Source organism: Orycteropus afer, unplaced genomic scaffold (genome assembly GCF_000298275.1).
Source record: "Orycteropus afer afer isolate SDZICR_OR568_19922 unplaced genomic scaffold, OryAfe1.0 scaffold00200, whole genome shotgun sequence".
NCBI classification, from domain to species: Eukaryota; Metazoa; Chordata; class Mammalia; order Tubulidentata; family Orycteropodidae; genus Orycteropus; species Orycteropus afer.
The window spans coordinates 751,581-771,655 of record NW_006921787.1 but is presented as its reverse complement, the minus strand read 5'-3'; the positions used below and the strand labels follow the sequence as shown (position 1 = coordinate 771,655).

General features: G+C 37.3%; 1 protein-coding gene across 1 annotated transcript in view; it reads left to right on the top strand.

Annotated features, from left to right (window-relative positions):
* Positions 1 to 20,075, top strand: part of MCPH1 (microcephalin 1) — a 505,419-nt gene that overhangs the window by 198,299 nt on the left and 287,045 nt on the right. The window contains exons 10-11 of the mRNA XM_042781949.1: positions 1,917 to 1,954; positions 4,280 to 4,442. Coding sequence (XP_042637883.1) covers positions 1,917 to 1,954; positions 4,280 to 4,442 — 201 coding nt within the window. The remainder of the gene's footprint in view (positions 1 to 1,916; positions 1,955 to 4,279; positions 4,443 to 20,075) is intronic.

The following is a 20,075-nucleotide window of genomic DNA, read 5'->3' as shown; positions in this document are numbered from 1 at the left end:
CTTGGATTTCTCAGCAGAAACCATGCAGATGAAAAGACAATGGGATGGTATATATAAAACCCTGAAAGAGACAAATTTCCAACCAAGAATTATGTACCCAGCTAAATTGTCCCTCAAATATGGTGATGGAATTAGGACATTTCCAGATTATCAGAAATTAAGGGAATGTGTTAAAACCAGACCAACCTTACAAGAGATGCAAAAGGGAATTCTTTGGACAGAGAAGCAACAACAGCCAACAACAACTGAACATTAACACACATGATGATATAACTCAGAAACCAACCCAGCTATGGAAGTATCCAAAGTAAAGAAGCCTGCAAGATTGTAAACAGGGAACCAGAGACATCAATTGAGAAATGAGGACAACTAGAAAACAAAAAAAGGGAAAAAACTCTGTCATTACAGAATTTCTAGATGGTAGGGATTTCAAGACAACTACAAGATAGATGGACTGTTCGAAACTTTTGAAGAAAACTGTAAGTCAAAGGATAACCTCAAAAATGATAAACCTTCAAAACAAAATAAAAAAGATTTATTTAGCAAATACTAAAACAGTAGCAACAAAGGAAGTGATAACACGATTCATAAACAAAACGAGCTCAGCATAGAAAATTATATGAAACAAAGAAATCGACACCACAAAAAAGCACGTAACAAAAATGACATCAACAAATTTATATTGTCTGGCAAGGGACTTATCTCTAAGATTTATAGAAAACTCCAACACCTCAACACCAAAGTAATTAACAATCCAATTGAAAAATGGGCAGAAGACATGAATAGACACTTCACCAAGGAGGATATTCAGGTGGTCAGCTAATGAAGAGATGCTCACAATCACTGGCCATCAGAGAGATGTAAATCAAAACAACAATGAGATACTGTCTCACCCCAGTACTGATGGCAAGGTTCAACGAGACAGAAATAATAAATGGTGGTGGGGATGTGGAGAGATTGGGACTCAAACACTGCTGGTGGGACTGTGAAGTGATACAACTACTGTGGAAAGCAATATGGCAATTCTTTAGAAAGCTAGAATTGGAGATACCATTTGACCTAGCAGTTCCATTACTAGGTATATATCCTAGAGAGGTGAGAACCAGGACAGGAACAGATAGATATGTGCACACTCATGTTCGTCACAGCACTATTTACAATAGCAAAAAGGTGGAAACAACCCACATGCCCATCAGCCGAAGAGTGGATGACCAAACTACAGTATATACACACAATGGAATGCTATGCAGCACTAAAGAATCATGTAGAGTCTGCAAAACACCACATAACATTGATGAACTTGGAGGACATTATGCTGAGTGAAATAAGTCAATCACAGAAGGACAAATACAGTATTAGTTTGTTGTTGTGCAGGGAAAGACTTATATATGGAGGGAAACTTTGTTGTTTGTCAGGGGTGGGAAGGGAGGGAAAGGAACACTGCAAAAAAAAAATGCATTGACCCTTTTCACTTTAGTTTTGTGTATTTCACTGTACATAAATTATATTTCAATAAAATGCATTAAAAAAAAAGACAGAAAATATGGTTCTTAAGCCTACAAAAGTGCCTCTCTTATCCTCTCCTTTCCCTGACTTCTATAAATATGTTGGGCAAATTTGAAGGTCAGCTAGCTAACTGGCAGAATGGACTTCTGGAGGGAAAAATTGTTTTGCTTTTCTATCTCTTGGGCTTTTTATTTTTTTCCAGAATGCAAAGTTTGTGTGTGTATGTGTATGTGTGTGTGTGTGTGTGTGTATGTATGTACATATATATATATACATGCATACATACATACATACATGTTTATTTTTAAATGATGTAACTTTTCAGAAAAGTTATTAAAGTTTATTTCTGTGGGAAAAATATTTTTTTGTATTTTGACTGTTTTTTGTTCCTTCTCTTTTGAAACCTCTAGCCAACAAGAACATTAGTCATGACAAGCATGCCATCTGAGTAAGTATAGTTGTTTTGATAACTTTCTACTCAGTATGAAATTTTAGCCTTTCTTTTGTATTCAGTAATACTGTGCTTATGAAGAATTATAGTTATATACTGTGTCACTGTTACTATATATAACTAATATCTGAGTTAGAATGTCATCGAAAATAAGAAGGTGGTTAAATGTGAGCAGTTTTGCACTGAAAACTTTTTTAATTGCTTAGACCACATTGGGAGGTTTTATAGTATTTTTACCATTCCTTCTGCTCTCTAAGGGCTTTCTTTGCTTGGCCTCTACCCCCTCACCCCATTAATGTTCAATAAATGGAACAACACTGGCTGAAATGTTTCTCTTTTAAAGAAACAATTTGATAGAAAGCTTTCTACTGTAGTATTAAAGCAGCTGTATGCATATTTTGTGGAAGGGTTAATAGTTTGCTGGCATGCTCTTATCATCTTCCTTAAACATTTAACACAATAACGAACATCCAACAAAAATACAGTTCCATATTCTTTGTAACATATTTTTGAATTGCTGTTGTAAAGGGGAAAACTGTGTTTTTTTTATATCAATCATTATTGTTTTAGGTTTTAAGACAGTCATCAAAACATTGGGGCATTTCTATGAAAAATACGCTGCAAAAGGAGTGTATGTTTACAATACTTTTTGAAATAGTATCCTTTTCCTTCCCATGGCATGAAATTAAAATGATTGATCATTTAATCTCTATGAATTATACAATGAAATGTTGAGCTCATAAGTGTATTATGAAACATAATCAATATTCCAAATAGTCTACTACAGAAATAGATGTTGAATATGAATGTGATTTTTTTAAATTTTAGTAAATATATAGGTAACAAAACATTTACCATTTCAACAGTTTTCACATGCACATTTCATACCATTAAATATATTCATCATGTTGTTGAAAGTCTACACTTTTGCCTAAAAATAAAATTAATAATTATTTTCTGAAACAGAGGTTTTAAAACAGAGCATTTTATTTAGATCACATCCTCTTATTACTTTTTCCCCACATATACTTCTTGTTTGAAATTTTCTGATGCCATATTGATTAACCATGTCCTGCAAAGACACTTGTTATTAGCAAAGCCAACGAATAAGTGGCAGCTGGAAAGAATCATATTCATAGATAATTCAGAAATGAAGAGTTCTGGAGAACATCTCGTCTAGAGGTTTTCATTTTTCCCCCCCTTTCAAATTAAGTATTTCCCACAATTTCAGTAAGTACAGATTCTTTGGTCAAAGTTGTGGCAAGGGCCCTTGGCCCATGTATCTTCTCTACCTGTGGTAGAGGGGAAGTCTAAGAATTTAAAGTTGTGATATAAGTTAACTTTTTCATTTTTCAAATAAGGAAACTCAGGTCTTAAGATTTACGTACCTAAGATCATGAAAGATAAAATTAAGAAATAACATTAAAGTATAGAAAGAAGAGTATTACAAATAGTCTATATAAGCATAAATAATAATTGCCTTTTTTTTATAATGTAATTTTTGGAGAGGAGAACATTTTATTTTTTAACTCCTTGTGTATATTACAGTTTCTTAAAAGGTCTCCAATATCGTTTGTATTTCAGTGAAGATTTCCAAAACTTGGTTGGAGAGAGAGAAAGAAGCAATGTATCAGCAACTAAAAGCATTAGAAGAGTGACTGTGAAAGGAAGGAAGGGAAAAAATGAGAGTTTTTTGGTGATGATGTTTGATATTAGTAATAACAATAATAATAGAATGCTTAGGGAATGAAAGACCAGATGATAAACAATGAATTTTGTGAAAATAAAAAAGCCTTTGTTATATTTCCCCTAAGATTTCATCTGATAATTTCAAAAGGACCTCCCCAGTCCCACCCTTAGGGGGAAAAAAGAAAAATATATATTTTACTCTCAGTAAATATATTTTCAAAATGAAATGTTTAATTAAGTAGCTTGGTCATGACCATGCAAACATTGCTTCAAATAGGTCTGAAATGTAAATAATTGGTATAATGGTAAGAGAATTATGCCAGTATCTGGAGGTGTAGTGTCCAACCCTGGTTCTGTTACTAACCAGCCCAGTGACCATAGGTCAGCCATTTATAGCCTGTGGACCTCAATTTTTTTCACCCATTAAAATTGATCATTGGATTAGAGATCTTAAGCTTTTTTTTTCCAAAAAAAATTTCAAGTCATTGACTGTAAAAAAATTGACATATACACCATAGCAAAATAAATTTAAATTTTAGTTTTCTAGTAATTTCTTTTCTCTTTTCTGTGTAATCATCTTGGTGTTCATGCTCAGGAAACATTAATTTTGTTGATTTTTTTCCTATTTGACAGACAGCAGAATGTCATCATTCAGGTTGTGAATAAATTGAAAGGCTTTTCATTTTCAAGGGAAGTTTGTGAAACTACTACTCACGTGGTCACAGGGAAACCTCTTCGAACTCTAAATGTCCTACTGGGAATTGCACGTGGCTGCTGGATTCTTTCTCATGAATGGGTAAGTAAGCCCTATGTTTGATTTACATGTTTTAAAACAGAAGACATTTTGATAGATTTGGTCATTCTGAGGTGATGACACTAAGACTTCTGCCAATGTATGTCTTTATTACTTTGCACATTTTGCTGTGAGCGCTTAATGCCATTCTTTCCTTGAACTCTTCTCCCTTTGGATCATCACCCTCAGCCAGGGCTAAACCCCTGGGGAATAGGAATATGGATGGAGAGCAAGAAAATGAGTAGCTGTTCAAGATGAAGATCTCTTAGCCACTGGCAGTAGTAAGATTAGAGCAGGCTTGGAATGAAAATGCAAAATGAGTGTTCTTACAGTCAGATGAACTTCCTTCCATGTTTCACTAAGAAGTAATGTGACCTATAGTGATCGTTTAAAAAGCCAAAAGAATTCAATGATTATTTTTACAGATGGATTTACTTAGGATGAAACATGTTCATTTAATCCCATTTGGATATGCTTTATCTCATTTATCTATAACATTACTTGACCTTATTTCTATGCATTAACATAGTTTAAAATATAAAATTGTTTTCATTATTCATAAAAATTGAAATTGTTATTCTATTATTACTTTGATCCTCAATCTATGGTTAGTCCAAGGTATTGCTTTCTGTTAGGGTAAAAGCATTTGTTAATTTTGTTACTATTTTACATCTATTAAATAGCCACCTTTCCTCCCCCGCCTGAGAATATATTATGTTAATACTGCATTGATTTAAACAAGTAGAATTATGATATGTAAACAAATTATAGATGTATTTTTTGTGAATATGTTGGTCCTTCTGTGCCATAGTTTATCTCTGAGGCTTTTAGTACAAGAGGTTTAATAGATTAGTGTTCAAAGTTGTGAAGCGGAGAAAAAAGTGGTATTTGCATTGGTGGCAAATGGGAAATCCTTTACCTAGCTATAGGAAAGTACTGCTTTAGGGTTGTTTGTGTGTAATATAATTTATGACACTAACTTCAATGAATGAATTCCCTGTTTTTTTGTTTTTTTTTTTACTTGTTCTCTTAATTAAAAATATTTCTGGATCATCATTAGTCAACTCTTCCTTACTTCATGTCCCAGAGAGAAAAAAAATGTTCTTTATGCATTATAAAGATTTGTTGTTGTTGTTGTTATGTGCTGTCGAGTCAAACCCGACTCATAGAAACCCCTCCTTGGGTTTCCGAGGCAGTATCACTACGGAAGTAGGATTGCCCAACCTTCCTTCTGAGGAGTGGCTGGTGGATTTGAACCGCCAGCCGTCTGGTTAGCAGGCAAGTGTCTTAGCCACTATGCTACCAGAGCTCCCATTATAAAGATAGTTATCACTAACTAATTCTGTACCTAACATTTTTTTCTTGGACTTTGAACACACTAAGGAGGTCAGACATGAAAATCAGCTTTTCCTTTTGACATCCTTAAAGACCAAAATCTCAGCTGCCTACATGACTCTGCTCAGTGTTCTACCAATAAAATTCTTCCACTAATAATATAAAAGAGCCCCAATAGTGCAATGGTTAGCACTCACTCATCTGGCAACCAAAAGGAAAACTGTTTAAACCCACCAATAGCTCTCAAGGAGTAAAGACCTGGTGGTCTGCTCCTATAAAGATTACAGCCTAGGAAATCCTATGGGACAGTTCTCTGTTATATAGGATCATTGTGAATCAGGCCTTGACAGCACAGAGCAACAGCAACAACAGTGGTATATAGAAACAAAATGGAATGCAAACTTAAGTCTAATATAACTATATACGGGATTGCCTAATATGAGAAAAGCAGGTAATAAAGCATGCTATTTAATAAATTCAGTGTCTGCTTAGACCTTTTCTGCCTAAAGAAAAGTACTCAGTCACATTAGTGAGTGAAAGAATTATATTTATTAGTGTAATAAGGCAAAAAAAATAATAATTAGAATAGAAAGTAGAAATAAAACCATCTTTATTCATAGTTATAATGATTGCCTATATAGACAGCCTCAAGGAATCTACAAAAATAAGTTTAGCACAGTATCAGTATACAATAATAGAAGGTCAACATTGAAATACTTAAATATATATCTACTAAAATATGTTCATGATCTATATATATGTGGATACAGATTTAAAAAATTTAAAAAGACATAAATAAATGGAGAGAAATATTGTGTTCAGAGATTTCTTGTTTTTAGATTCCATTGACTTAGTTCCAACTCATAGAGACCCTGTGCACAACAGAACGAAACACTGCTCTGTCCTGCGCCATCCTTACAAGCTTTGCTGTGCTTAAGCCCATCGTTGCAGCCACTGTGTCAATGTATCTCGTTGAAGGTCTTCCCCTTTTTTGCTGACCATCTACTTTACAAACCATGATATCTTTCTCCAGCAACTGGTCCCTTCTGACAAGATGTGCAAAAGACCATGAAGACAATGTCTAACCATTCTTGCTTCTAAGAAGCATTTCAGCTATACTTCTTCCAAGACAGATTTGTTGGTTCTTTTTACCGTCCATGGTATTTTCAGTATTCTTTGACAACACTATAGTTCAAATGCAATATTTCTTCTTCATCTTCTTTATTCATTGTCCAGCGTTCACATGTATATGAGGTGATTGAAAATACCATGGCTTGGGTTAGGATAACCTTAGTCTCCAAAATGATATCTTCACCTCTTAACACTTTAAAGAGGTCTTTTGCCGCAGATTTTTCCAGCATAATATATCATCTCATTTCTTTCTTTTTTCTTTTTTTTTAATTGTGCTTTGGGTGCAAATTTACAAAGCAAATTTGTTTTACATTCAACAGTTGATGCACATTTGATTACCATCCCCAACCATAAAAAACTCTCCTCCCCTCCCCTCAGTGTAACTACCCACTCTCTGTGCCCTTCTTAACTATGCATTCCTGTCTGTTCAGCTTTCCCTCTATATGAATGCTGCCCCTCTGGTGTCTCATGGCTGATTGACCTAAGGGGTGCATTTTCTTAGAGTTGGTGGGTACATTGCCCTGGGGTGGGTGTTCTGCATGTAGGTCTTTCTACTGGTCCACTGAGAGTCAATCCATAGAAGTGAATCCATTTCTAGGCCCAGAAGGTAACCCGAGGCCATAGTCTCAGAGTTCCACCAATCTCTATCTGACCAGTAATTCTGGTCATTTTTGTTTTTTAATTTGTTCCACATTTTTCCTCCCACTGTATCCAGGATCTCTAGTTTTGATCCCTTTCCAAGTTACTGCCATTGGTAGCTGGCTATCATCTAGTTCTTCAGGTCTCAGGGTCATGAAGGCTGAGGTCCTTGTGGTCCATCTTATCCTTGGACTAATTCTTTCCAGATGCCTTTGATTTTCTTCATTCTTCTTTGCTTCTGGTGACAGGACACTAGTAGTTGCATCTTAGATAACCACTCAAAAACTTTTAAGACCCCATCACTACTCATCAAAGGAGGCTGTGGGACAAGATTTTTATGTACTATGTTGTGCCAATTGAGCATGATATCCCCTGAGACTATGGTCCCAGTCTACAGGCCCAGTAATTCTCTCTCTCAAGGTGTTGTCTCTGAGGGATTACGCCAACTCTGTCTTCTCTTGCTTCTGTAATGTATATAGCTAATTTTGTAGCACAAGTGCATATGTAAGATTATCTTCAGCCAAATCTGTCCTTGGTCTAGGATATATTCCTATTTGCCTTACCCTACCTGATCTTCACACATGTTTGTGCATTTATCCATGGCCTGGTGTGTGATGTTAGTGGTAATGCAGTATTGTGCATGTACTAGTATTTGCCTCTGTTGTCTATATCTTAAGTGCACATTTCAGTGTCCTTCATTTCCCCAGCATCATCACGCTGGTCACAGACTCTTTCCATACCGTCCCTCCCCTCACTCAAATCAACATGTGACCCCAAACTAGTCTGAAATTTTCCCTAACCTTCCCTTCCATTCCCAGTAACCAACAAAGCGAATTTCCTTCCCTGAGTAAACCTTTCCTTGACTTTTTACAATAATGGGGTCATACAGTATTTGTCCTTCTGTGATGGACTTAGTTCACTCAGTACAATTTCATCCAAATTCATCCATGTTGTGAGATGATTCATGTACTCTTCATTATTCTTTAATGTTTCAGAGTATTCCATTGTATGAATGTACCATAGTATGGTTATCCATTTGTCTCTTGATGAGCATTTAGGTTGTTTCCATCACTTTCCTGTAGTGAATTGTGCTGCTATGAACATGGGTGTGCATATGTCTGTTTGTGTCTTATCTCCCACCTCTTTAGGATATATATTCCTAGTAATGGAATTGCTGGATCAAATGGTATTTCATTTTCAGTTTTTCAAGAAAATGCCATACTATTTTCCATAATTGTTTTACCATTTTGCAGTCCCACCAGCAGTGTATGAGAGTTCCAATCTCTCCACAACCTCGACAGCATTGGTTATTTTCTGTCTTGTTGAATTTTGCTATTATTGTTGGTGTGAGATGACATCTCATTGTTATGGTTTGCATCTTTCTAATGGCTAATGATCGTGAACATTTCTTCATGTGTTCGTTGGATGCCTGAATATTCTCTTTGGTGATGTGTCTATTCATGTCTTCTTCCCATTTTTTAACTGGATTGTCTTTTTGTTGTTGAGGTGTTGGAGTTTTTTATGTATATTTTAGAGATAAGTCTCTTGTTAGATATGTTGTTCCTGAATATTTCTTCCCAATCTGTAGGTTCTCATTTTACTCTTTTGAAGAAGTCTTTGGAAGCACATAAAAATTTAATTTTTAGAAGGTCCCATTCATCTAGTTTTTCTTCTGCTGTTTGTGCATTTTTGCTTGATCGTCTATTTATGCCATATGAGCTCTGGTAGCGTAGTACCTAAGGCACTTGACTGCTAACCAGAAGGCTGGCGGTTCAAACCCACCAGCTTCTCCTTGGAAGGAAGGTTGGGCAATCTACTTCCATAGTGATACTGCCTTGGAAACCCAAGGAGGGGTTGGTATGAGTCGGGTCCGACTCGACGGCACATAACAACAACAACAACAAATTTGCCCCTGGTTTTTCCTTGAGCAACTTTATAGTTTTAGGTTTCACATTTATGTCTTTGATCCATTTGGAGTTAGTTTTTGTGTATGGAATAAGGTACAGATCTTGTTTCATTTTTCTGCAAGTAGATATCCAGTTTTGTCAGCACCATTTGTTAAACAGACTATCATTTCCCCATTTAATGGCTTTCAGCCCTTTGTCAAAAATCAGCTGACCATAGGTCAACAGATCTATTTCTGGGTTCTCAATTCTATTACACTAGTCTATGTGTCTGTCTTTGTACCCATACCAGCCTGTTTTGACTACTGTGGCTGTATAGTAGATTTTGAGATCCAGGAGAATGAGACCTCCTACTTTCTTCTTCTTCTTCATCATCAGTAGTGCTTTCCTTATCTGAGGTCTCTTATCTTTCCTTATAAAGTTAGTGATTGGTTTTTCCATATCCTTAAAGAATGTTGATGGGATCAGGATTGGGATTGCATTGAATGTATAGATTGCTTTGAGTAATATTGACATTTTTACAATGTTCAGTCTTCCTAGACATGAGCATGGTAACCCTTCATGTAGATCTCTTGTGGTTTCTTGAAGTAGTGTTTTGTAGTTTTCTTTGTACAGGTCTTTTGTGTCCCTGCTAAGATTTATTCCCAAGTATTTTATATTTTTTGTTAGCTATTGAGAATGATATTGATTTCCTTATTTCTATTTCAGCATTATCTTTGCTGCTGTAGAGGAATCCAACTGATTTTTGGATGTTGATCTTATATCCCACCACTATGCTAAATCTCTCATATCATCAGCAAATAGGGATAGTTTGACTTCTTCCTTACCAATTTGGATGACTTTGCCTTATTGCCCTGGCTAGGACTTCCAGTACAGTGTTGTATAGAAGTGGTGATAGAGCTCATCCTTGTCTGGTTCCTGTTCGCAAGGGGAATGGTTTCAGTCTTTCTCCATTGAGAATAATGTTAGCTGTTGGTTTTGCATATATGCCATTTGTTACGTTGAGGAATGCCCTTCTGTTCCTAATTTGCACAGAGCTTTTATCAGGAATGGATGTTGGATTTTATCTAATGCCTTTTCTACATCAGTTGATATGATCATGTAGTTCTTTTCTTTTGTTTTATTTATGTGATATATGACATTGATTGTTTTTCTAATGTTATACCATCTGTTCTGGTTACCTAGTGCCACTCTGACAGGAATAAACCACAAATGGGATGGTCTTAACAAACAGGAGTTTATTCTTACAATTTGGAGGCTTTAAGTCCAAGTTCAAAGTACCAAACTGTAGGGGCTGGGTGAAAGCCCCTCAACCTTGAAGTCCAGCTCTGCCTCCTGCTCCTGGTGCACTGGAGCTAGAAGCATTTCTTCACTCAGACAGTTGCTGGCTGCCAAGGTTGAAAAGCCCCAAGGTTGACAAGTAAAAAGGCTACATGCAGGGCCCAAGCATGCCATAGGCTACAGACCATTCCCAAAGCTTCTCCTTATATACAGGAAGCAGATAACATCCCAAAGGTTCACTTTGGATGTGATCTCACTCAGCTGCTTGTAGTAGATCCCACCAGGGAGTTCATTGCCAGTCTCATCATGGGGAATAACTATCACCAGCTGCCCAGCCACTCAACCAGGCCCAGCCAAGTTGACACACAAACATAGCTACCACACCATCCTTGTATACCTGATATGAGATCTCCTTCCTCATACAAAAGAAAAAAAAGAACAACTCACTGCCATCAGTCAGTCCCAACTCATAGTGACCCCTCCTTAGGTTTCCAAGATGTTATCTATACAGGAGTAGATTGCCCAATCTTCCTTCCAAGGAGTGGCTGGTGGTTTACCACCAGCCTTCTGGTTAGCAGTCAAATGCGTTAGGCACTAAGCTACCAGAGTAATGTATTAGAAAAAAAAAATATATATATATATATATATATTTTTGTCTATTGGCTAGGATTTTTATTGAAAATTTTTGCATGTATATTCATGAGGAATGTTGGTCTGTAGTTTTCCTTTTGAGTAATGTCTTTGCCTCGTTTTGGTATCAAGGTTATGCTTGCTTCATAAAATGAATTTGGGAGGATTCTATCCTTTTCTATGTTCTGCAATAGTTTGAGTAGGATTCATTTCAGTTCCTCTCTGAACATTTGGAAGAATTCTTCAGTGAAACTGTCTGAGCCAGGGTTTTTATTGTTGGTGAATTTTTTTATGACATGTTCAATTTCTTATTTTGTTAGGAGTCTGTTCAATTCTTCTACCTTACTCTCTGTAAGTTTAGGTAGGTAGTATGTTTCTAGAAATCTGTCCATTTCTTCTGTTATTGTTGTTAGGTGCCATCGAGTCATCTCCAACTTGTAGTGACCTTGTGTACAACAGAACAAAACATTTCCTGGTCCTGTGCCAGCCCCATGATCCTTGCTATACCTGAGCCCATTGTTGCAGCCACTGTGTCAATCCATCTCATTGAGGGCCTTCACCTTTTTCATTGTCCCTCCACTTTGCCAAGCGTGATATCTTTCTTCAGGGTATGGTCCCTTCTTACAACATGACCAAAGTATGTGAGAGGAAGTCTGGCCATTTTTGCCTCCAAGGAGCATTCCGGCTGCACGTCTTTCAGGATGGACTTGTTAGTTCTTTTAGCAGTCCGTGGTACTTTCAGCATTCTTTGCCAACACCACAACTCAAAAGCATCAACTCTTCTTCAGTCTTCCTTTTTCATTGTCCAGCTCTCATATGCATATGAAGCAACTGAAAATACCATGGCTTTTGTCAAGCACACCTTAGTCTTCAAGGAAACATTTTTCTCTTTAGCTCTTGAAAGAGGTCCTTTGCAACAGATTTGCCCAATGTTATGCAATGTCTCATATCTTGACTGCTGCTCCCATTGGTGTTGATTGTAGAACCAAGTAATATAAGGTCTTTGACAACTTCAAACTTTTCTCCATTTATCATGTTGCTGCTTATTGGTCCCATTGTGAAGATGTTTGCTTTCTTTATGTTAGAGGTGTAATCCATACTGGAGACTGTAGTCTTCAGTCTTCATCAGTAAGTATTTGTAGTCATTCTCACTTTCAGCAAGCAAAGTTGTGTTATCTGCATAACATAATGAGTCTTCCTCCAATCCTGATGCCACATTCTTCTTCATATAGTCCGGATTATTGAATTATTTGTTCAGCATACAGACTGAATAAGTGTAGTAAAAGATACAGCCCTGACATATTCTTTTCTTGATTTTAAACCATGCGGTGTCCCCTTGTTCTGTTCAAACAACAGCCTCCTGGTCTATGTACAAGTTCCTCATGAGCACAATTAAGTGTTCTGGAATTCCCATTCTTCTCAATGTTATCCATAATTTGTTATGATCCACACAATCGAATGCTTTTGCATGGTCAATAAAACACAAGTAAACATCTTTCTGGTATTCTTTGCTTTGAGCCAAGATCCATCTGACATCAACAATGATATCTGTCGTCTCACGTCCTCTTCTGAATCCAACTTGCATATCTGGAAGTTCTTTGTCAATATACTGCTACAACCATTTTTGAATTATCTTCAGTAAGATTTTACTTGCATGTGATATTAATGGTATTATTTGGTAATTTCCACATTGTATGGGATCACTTTTCTTTGAAATGGGTACAAATATGCATCTTTTCCAGTCATTTGGCCAGGTAGTTGTCTTCTAAATCTCCTGCCATAGCTGAATGAGGGCCTCTAGTGCACTATCCATTTGTTGAAACATTTCAATGGGTATCTCGTCAATTCCTGGAGCTTTGTTTTTCACCATTTCCCTCAGTGCAGCTTCACCTCCTTCCTTTGATACCATTGGTTCTTGATCATATGCCATCTCCCAAAATGAATGAACATCCACCAATTCTTTTTTGGTACAGTGACTCTGTATTCTTTACATCTTCTTTTGATGTTTCCTGGATTATTCAATATATTGCCTATAGAATCTTTCAGTATCACAACTCAAGACTTAAATTTTATCTTCAGTTCTTGATAAATACCAAGCATGTTCTTCCTTTTTGGCTTTCCAACTCCAGGTCTTTGCACATTTCATGATAAGAATTGACTTTGTCTCAAGGAAAGGTTTCTCTGTGGAAGGAAATTTTATTTGTTGGTTACCAGGAGTGGGAAGGGAGGGGAGGAAACACTGTTAGATAGGTAGAGATGAGTATTGATTTGGGTGAAAAGAAGGGCAATATATCAAATGTGAGTGATCAACATGGTGGCATTGAAGAAGAGGAAGACATAGAGAGGTACATGGGAGGTGCAGACAACAAAGATGAATCCTTTTGCACATAGAGTACTGTGTTGTCAGTGAAGGCAAACATGGGTATACAGGTGGATAAATGGGTGGACAGGCTGAACTATTAGGTATGTCTGTGCAGCAGGGAATGTACCCAAGACCATGTATAGGATTGGCAGGCAATGGTTCTGCAAGTGTATTTGTATGTTCTGTAAGAATTCCAGGTGTATAGTAGAGCTGACAAGGAACAAGGTTGTAGTCATTTCTTGGTCACAGCCAGCTACCCAGAGGAACCGAGTAGTTGAACCTGTGGGCGCAGGACCATAGTTGCAGGGAACATGAAGTTCAATTGGCATAACATACTACACAAAACATTGTTCCACCTCCTACTTTGGCGAGTAGCAACTGGGACCTTAAAAGCTTTCAAGCAACCATCTAGATGCAATGATGGGTCTTTCCTTGTCCAGAGCAAAGAACGAAGAAAACCAAAGATTCATGGAAACAATTAGTCCTAGTGACTGGTACACCATTTGATCCTCAGCCTATATGACTATGAGACCAGAAGAACTAGATGGTGCCCAGCTACCACTCTCAACCACTCGAAGGGGTATCTATGTAGGAGAGCCTGGATAGAGAGGGAGAACAATGTAGAACAAAACTCAAAATCATTTGGGGAAAAAAAAAGGGGGGGACCAGGTTTGCTGGTCTGCTAGAGCCTGGTGGAACCACTGAGACTATGGCCCCTAGCTGCCCTTCAGGTCTGGAATTGAACCCACTTCTGTGGCTTCCAGCCAAACAAAGACAGTCATATGAGCTGAACATTTACCTGAGGTCGATACACTCGTTGGAGAGAACAATCATGGAAGAAGGAAGGGCTAATTTATGTACAGGGAGACAGCTCAGGGGACAGGAGTGCATGAAGTGATGGACACAGGGAAGAGGTAACTATCAGGAGGAAGTAGGAGGGGAGCTGTTGCATTGGGGTAAATTGTAGTCAATATTATGAGACAAAGTGCATGTGAACTGCTGTATGGAAAGTGAATTTGCTCTGTAAACTTTCACCCAAATCATAGTAAAAAAAAAAAAAGAAAGAATTGACTTTGTCTTCTCGAGCTGCTCTTCGAAATCTTCTGTTCAGCTCTTTAACTTGTCATTTCTTCCATTTGCTTTAGCTACTCTTCATTCAAGGGAAAATTTCAGAGTGCCTTCTGACATCCATTTTGGTCTTTTCTTCCCTTCCTGTCTTTTTGATGACCTTTTTCTTTCTCCATGGATGATGTTCTTGATGGCATCCCACAATTCCTCTGGTTTCTGGTCATTGGTGTTCAGTGCATCAAATCTAGTCTTTAAATGGTCTCTTAAGTTCAGGAGGGATACAATCCAGGTCATATTTTGGCTCTCATAAACTTGTTTTAATTGTCTTCAACTTCACCTTGAACTTGCAAATGAGCAGTTGATGGTCTGTTCTAGCTCCTGGCCTTGTTTTGGCTGAAGATATTGAGCTTCTCCATCACCTCTTACCACAGATGTAGTCATTCTGATTCCTCTCTACTCCATCTGGTGAAATATGTGTGTAGCTTCTGTTTATGTTGTTGAAAAAAGGTATTTGCAAGGAATAAGTCATTGGTCTTGCAAAATTCTATCATGTGATCTCCAGCATCATTTCTATCTCCAAAGCCAAATTTTTCAACTCCCAATGATTCTTATTTGTTTCCAACTTTTGCATTCTAGTCATCAGTGATAATCAGCAAATCTTGATTGCATGTTTGGTCGATTTCAGAGTGCAGAAGTTGGTAAAAATTTTCAATTGCCTCATCTTTGGCTTTGGTGGTTGGTGCATAAATTTGAATAATAGTATTAACAAGCTTTCCTTGTAGGCATATGGATATTATTCTATCACTGACAGCATTGTACTTCATGATAGATCTTGAAACATTCTTCATGACAATGAATGCCACACCATTCCTCTTCAATTTGTCATTTCTGGCATAATAGATCATATGATTATCTGATTCAAAATGGCCAAAACCTGTCCTTTTCAGGATCATGCCTAGTATATCAATCTTTGTGTGTTCCATTTCATTTTTTACAACTTCCAATTTTCCTAGATTCATACTTCATACTTTCTATGTTCCGATTACCAATGGATGTTTGCAGCTGTTTCTTCTCATATTGAGCCATGCCACTTCAGCAAATGGAGGCCCCAAAAGCTCTACTTTATCAATATCGTTAAGGTAGGCTTTACTCTGATGAGGCACCTCTTTCCCAGTTGTATTACGAGTGCCTTCCGGCCTGAGGGGCTCATATTCTGGCACTATATCTGGCAATGTTTCAGGGGTATTCAAAAAATTTCCCAGTAATATATTAGACAGTGTTTCACTACTATTCATAGGTATTCCCTGGCCAATTATTTGAGAAGTGTATTTCCTCTTCCTTCTTCTGAGTCTTTCTCATTCTGGAAGCGCCAATAAAACCAGTCCACCATGGGAACACCTGTTTGTACAGCCTCCAGCCTCACAGCAACATGTAAACCACCACAATATGACAAATTGACCAGACAAGTTTGTCTGCCTTAATTGTTCCAATTGCTCTTCTCACTTCCTGGGCTTCCCCTACCTGTTCCTGCTGGCCCTGACTGGCACTGTTCTTTGCCACCTTGGGGGCTGTCCCCCACTTTCCTTCCCTGTTTTGGCTGCTGGCCGTGTCTGCCGCTGCTCCCTGCCGCCTTGAGGGCTGTCCCCCACCCTCACCTTTTCTCACTGCTGGCCCTGTCTCCCACTGCTCCCTGTCACCTTCTGGGCTATCTCCCGCCCTCCTTACCTGTTCCAGCCACCGGCCCTGCTTGCTACTGCCTCTCTATTTCTTCTAAATTTTCAAATTTGTTGGACTACAGTTCTTCACAGTATCTTGATATTATCCTTTTTATTCCAGTTGGTTCTGTTGTAACATCACCTGATTTGTTTCTTATTTGTGTTATTTGTATTCTCTCCCTCCTTTCCTTTGTTAAATTTGCCAGTGGTTTGTCCATTTTATTAGTCTTTTCAAAAAACTAACCTCTAGTTTTGTTGATTTTTTCTATTGTCTTTCTATTTTCTGTTTCATTTATTTCTGCTCAGATCTTTGTTATTTCTTTTCTTCTGGTGATTGTAAGCTTTTTTGTGCTTCTCTTTTCTGTTTGTTGGAGATGTTGGGTTAATATGTTGATTTAGGCTATTTTTTCTTTTTTGATGTGTGCATTTATTGTTGTAAATTGGTCATGGATCACTGCTTTTGCTGTGTCCCAAAGATTTTGGTATGTGGAATTTTCATTCTCGTTTGGTTCAAGGAATTTTTTTTATTTCATTTTTTTATTTCTTCTATTGCCCAATTTTAAGGAGGATGTTATTAAGTTTGCTCTTTTCCTGTTGATCTTCCTATTGTTGATATTTAGTTTTATAGCATTATTATCTGAGAAGATGTTTGGCAGTATTTCAAAGTTTTTAAATTTATTAAGACTTGCTGTATGGCCTAACACATGGTCTATCCTGGAGAATGTTCCATGTGCACTGGAAAAGAATCTATATTTTGCTGTTGTTGGGTGAAGTGCTCTGTAGATGTCTATAACTTCAACTTGATGGATTGTATTGTTTAGCTCATCTGCATCTTTGTTGAGTTTCTTTCCAGTTGTTCTATCTTTCATGGAAAGTGGTATATTAAAGTCTCCTACTATGACTGTGGAGTCATCTGTTTGTCTTTTCAATTCTATTAAAATCTGACTTATATATTTTGGGGCTCTTGGGGTGCATAGATATTTATTAAGGTCATATCTTCATGTACAATTGATCCTTTAATCATTATATAGTGTCCTTCCTTGCCTCAGATGGAGGTTTTTTTCTTAAATTCAATTTTAACATGGATTAACATTGCCACTTCTGCTCCTTTTTGATTGTCATTTGCTAGATATACCTTTTTCCAAACTTTCATTTTTAGTCTATTTTTGTCTTTGTATCTAAGGTATGTCTTTTGTAGATAGCATATCTATGGGTCATGTTTTGTTATCCAGTCTGCAACTCTCCATCTCTTGAGTGGTGCATTTAATCCATTTACATTCAGTATAATTATTGACAAGTATGAATTGGTTGCTGTCATTTTGTTACATGTTTTTTCATGGTGTTACTGAATTCTTTGTTCCATATGATTTTCTATGCTGAGCTCATTTTGTTTATGATTTGTTTTCTCGTTTCCTTCATTGCTCTTCTTTTAGTTTTTGTTAAATATTTGTGCTTGTGTACTTTTTTTACTGTGATTTGAAGGTTTATCATTTTTCTTTGAGGTTACCCTGTGATTATAGTTTTTTCCTGAGTTTAGAACAGTCCATTCTATCTTGGAACTCTCTTGACTTCCTCACCATTTAGAAGTTCTGTAACTATGATGTTTTTTTCCCTCTTTTTAGTTTGTAACTGTCCTCATTTGCCAACTGATGTCTCTGGTTCCCTGTTTATAATCTTCTAAGATTATTTTACTTTAGATACTTCCATAACTGGGTTGGTTTCTGGGTTATGTCATCATGTGTTTTAATGGTCAGTTATTGTTTGCTGCTGTTGGTTCTCTGTCCAAATAACTCCCTTTAGCAACTCTTGTAAGGTTGGTCTAGTTTTAACAAATTCCCTTAATTTTTGCTCATCTGGAAATGTCCTAATTTCACTTTTCATATTTGAGTGACAATTTTGCTGGTTATATAATTCTTGGTTGGAAATTTTTCTATTCCAGGGTTTTATATATACCATCCCATTGCCTTCTTGCCTCCATGGTTTCTGCCAAGAAATCCAAGCCTGCTCTTATTGGTTGCCCTTTGAAGGTGGCTTTTCATTTTTCCCACGCTGCTTTCAGGATTCTTTATTGTCTTTGGTTTTGATGAGTTTGAGTATGATATATCTTGGTGATTTTCTTTTGGGGTTTGTCCTTTTTGGGGTTAATTGCACTTCTTGATTGGATATATTCTTGTCTTTCATCATATCAAGGAAATTCCCTTCCAACATATCTTCCATTATTTTCTCTGTGGTTTTTGTTCTGGTTACCTAGTGCCACTCTGACAAGAATATACTACAAATGGGATGGCATTAACAAACAGGAATTTATTCTCTCACAGTTTGGAGGTTTTAAGTACAAGTTGAAAGTGCCATGCTCTAGGGGCTGTGTGAAAGCCCCTCGACCTTGGGCTTCAGCTCTGCCTCTTGCTCCCAGCCCACTGAAGCTAGAGGCATGTCTCCACTCAGGCAGCTACTGGTTGCTGAAGCTAACAAGCCCAAGGTCAACAAATAAAACAGTAACGATGTTAATAAACCATATGTCAGGCCATTAATTCAAGTCCATTGTAAGTCCCAAGGTCGGCAGAGCATGGCAGGCTACTGAATAACAACACAGCTACATGCAGGATCCAAGTGTGCCATAAGCTAGAGACTATTCCCAAAGCTGCTCCTTATATATGGGAAGCAGACCACATAACTAAAGCAGTTACTCATCTGCTTGTGGTAGATCCCACCATGGAGCTGATTGCCAGTCTCATCATGGGGAATAACTACCACTAGCTGCCCAGCCACTTAACCAGGCCCAACCAAGGTGACACACAATCATAACAACCACAGTTTTTTTGGTCTCTTCCTTTTCTGGAATTCCAATTACACATAGGTTATTCCTTTTGATGGTATCCCACGTGAATCTCAGACTTTCTTCATTTTGTTTTCATCTTTTTTCTGATTAATCCCTTTTCAAAGAAGTATTCAGGTATTTGTCTTCGATCCCACTAATTCTGTCTTCCATTGATTCAATTCTACTCCTTTGCCCTTTTAATATTTTGTCTATTTCAAAAAATTCAGTATTAATTTTCTGGATTTCTCTGTAGATTTTGTATCATTTCTGATTTTTCATTTATTTTGTCATTTTGTTCTTGTCTTTCATAATTTTTCTCAGGTTTGTCTGTGTTTTCCTTAATTTTATCAGTGTTTTCTTTTATCTGTCTCCCTATCTATTGAAGGTACCTAAACATAATTCTTTTGAATTCCTTATCAGGGAGTTCCAATGCTTCTTCTTCCCCAGGGTTGTGTTCTAAATCTGTATCCTGCTCCCTTGTTTGTACTGCTTTGTCTTCCTTCTTTGTGTGGACTGTGATGCTCTGTTGTCTGCAAGACATTGTGACTTTCTTGTATTTATATTTAATTGCTGATTGTATGTTGGAGTGATTTTCTCCAGATTTTCATTTTCTTTGTTTTATTTGGGTATATCTGAGTAAGCAGGGTACTGTGCTCCTCTGTTTGCTAGTTGGCTACACTTATGCACTCATCAGCTGTCTCCTCGTGGGTGTGATAGGGAATGAAAGGCTGCACAGATCTCTGTTAACTGTTC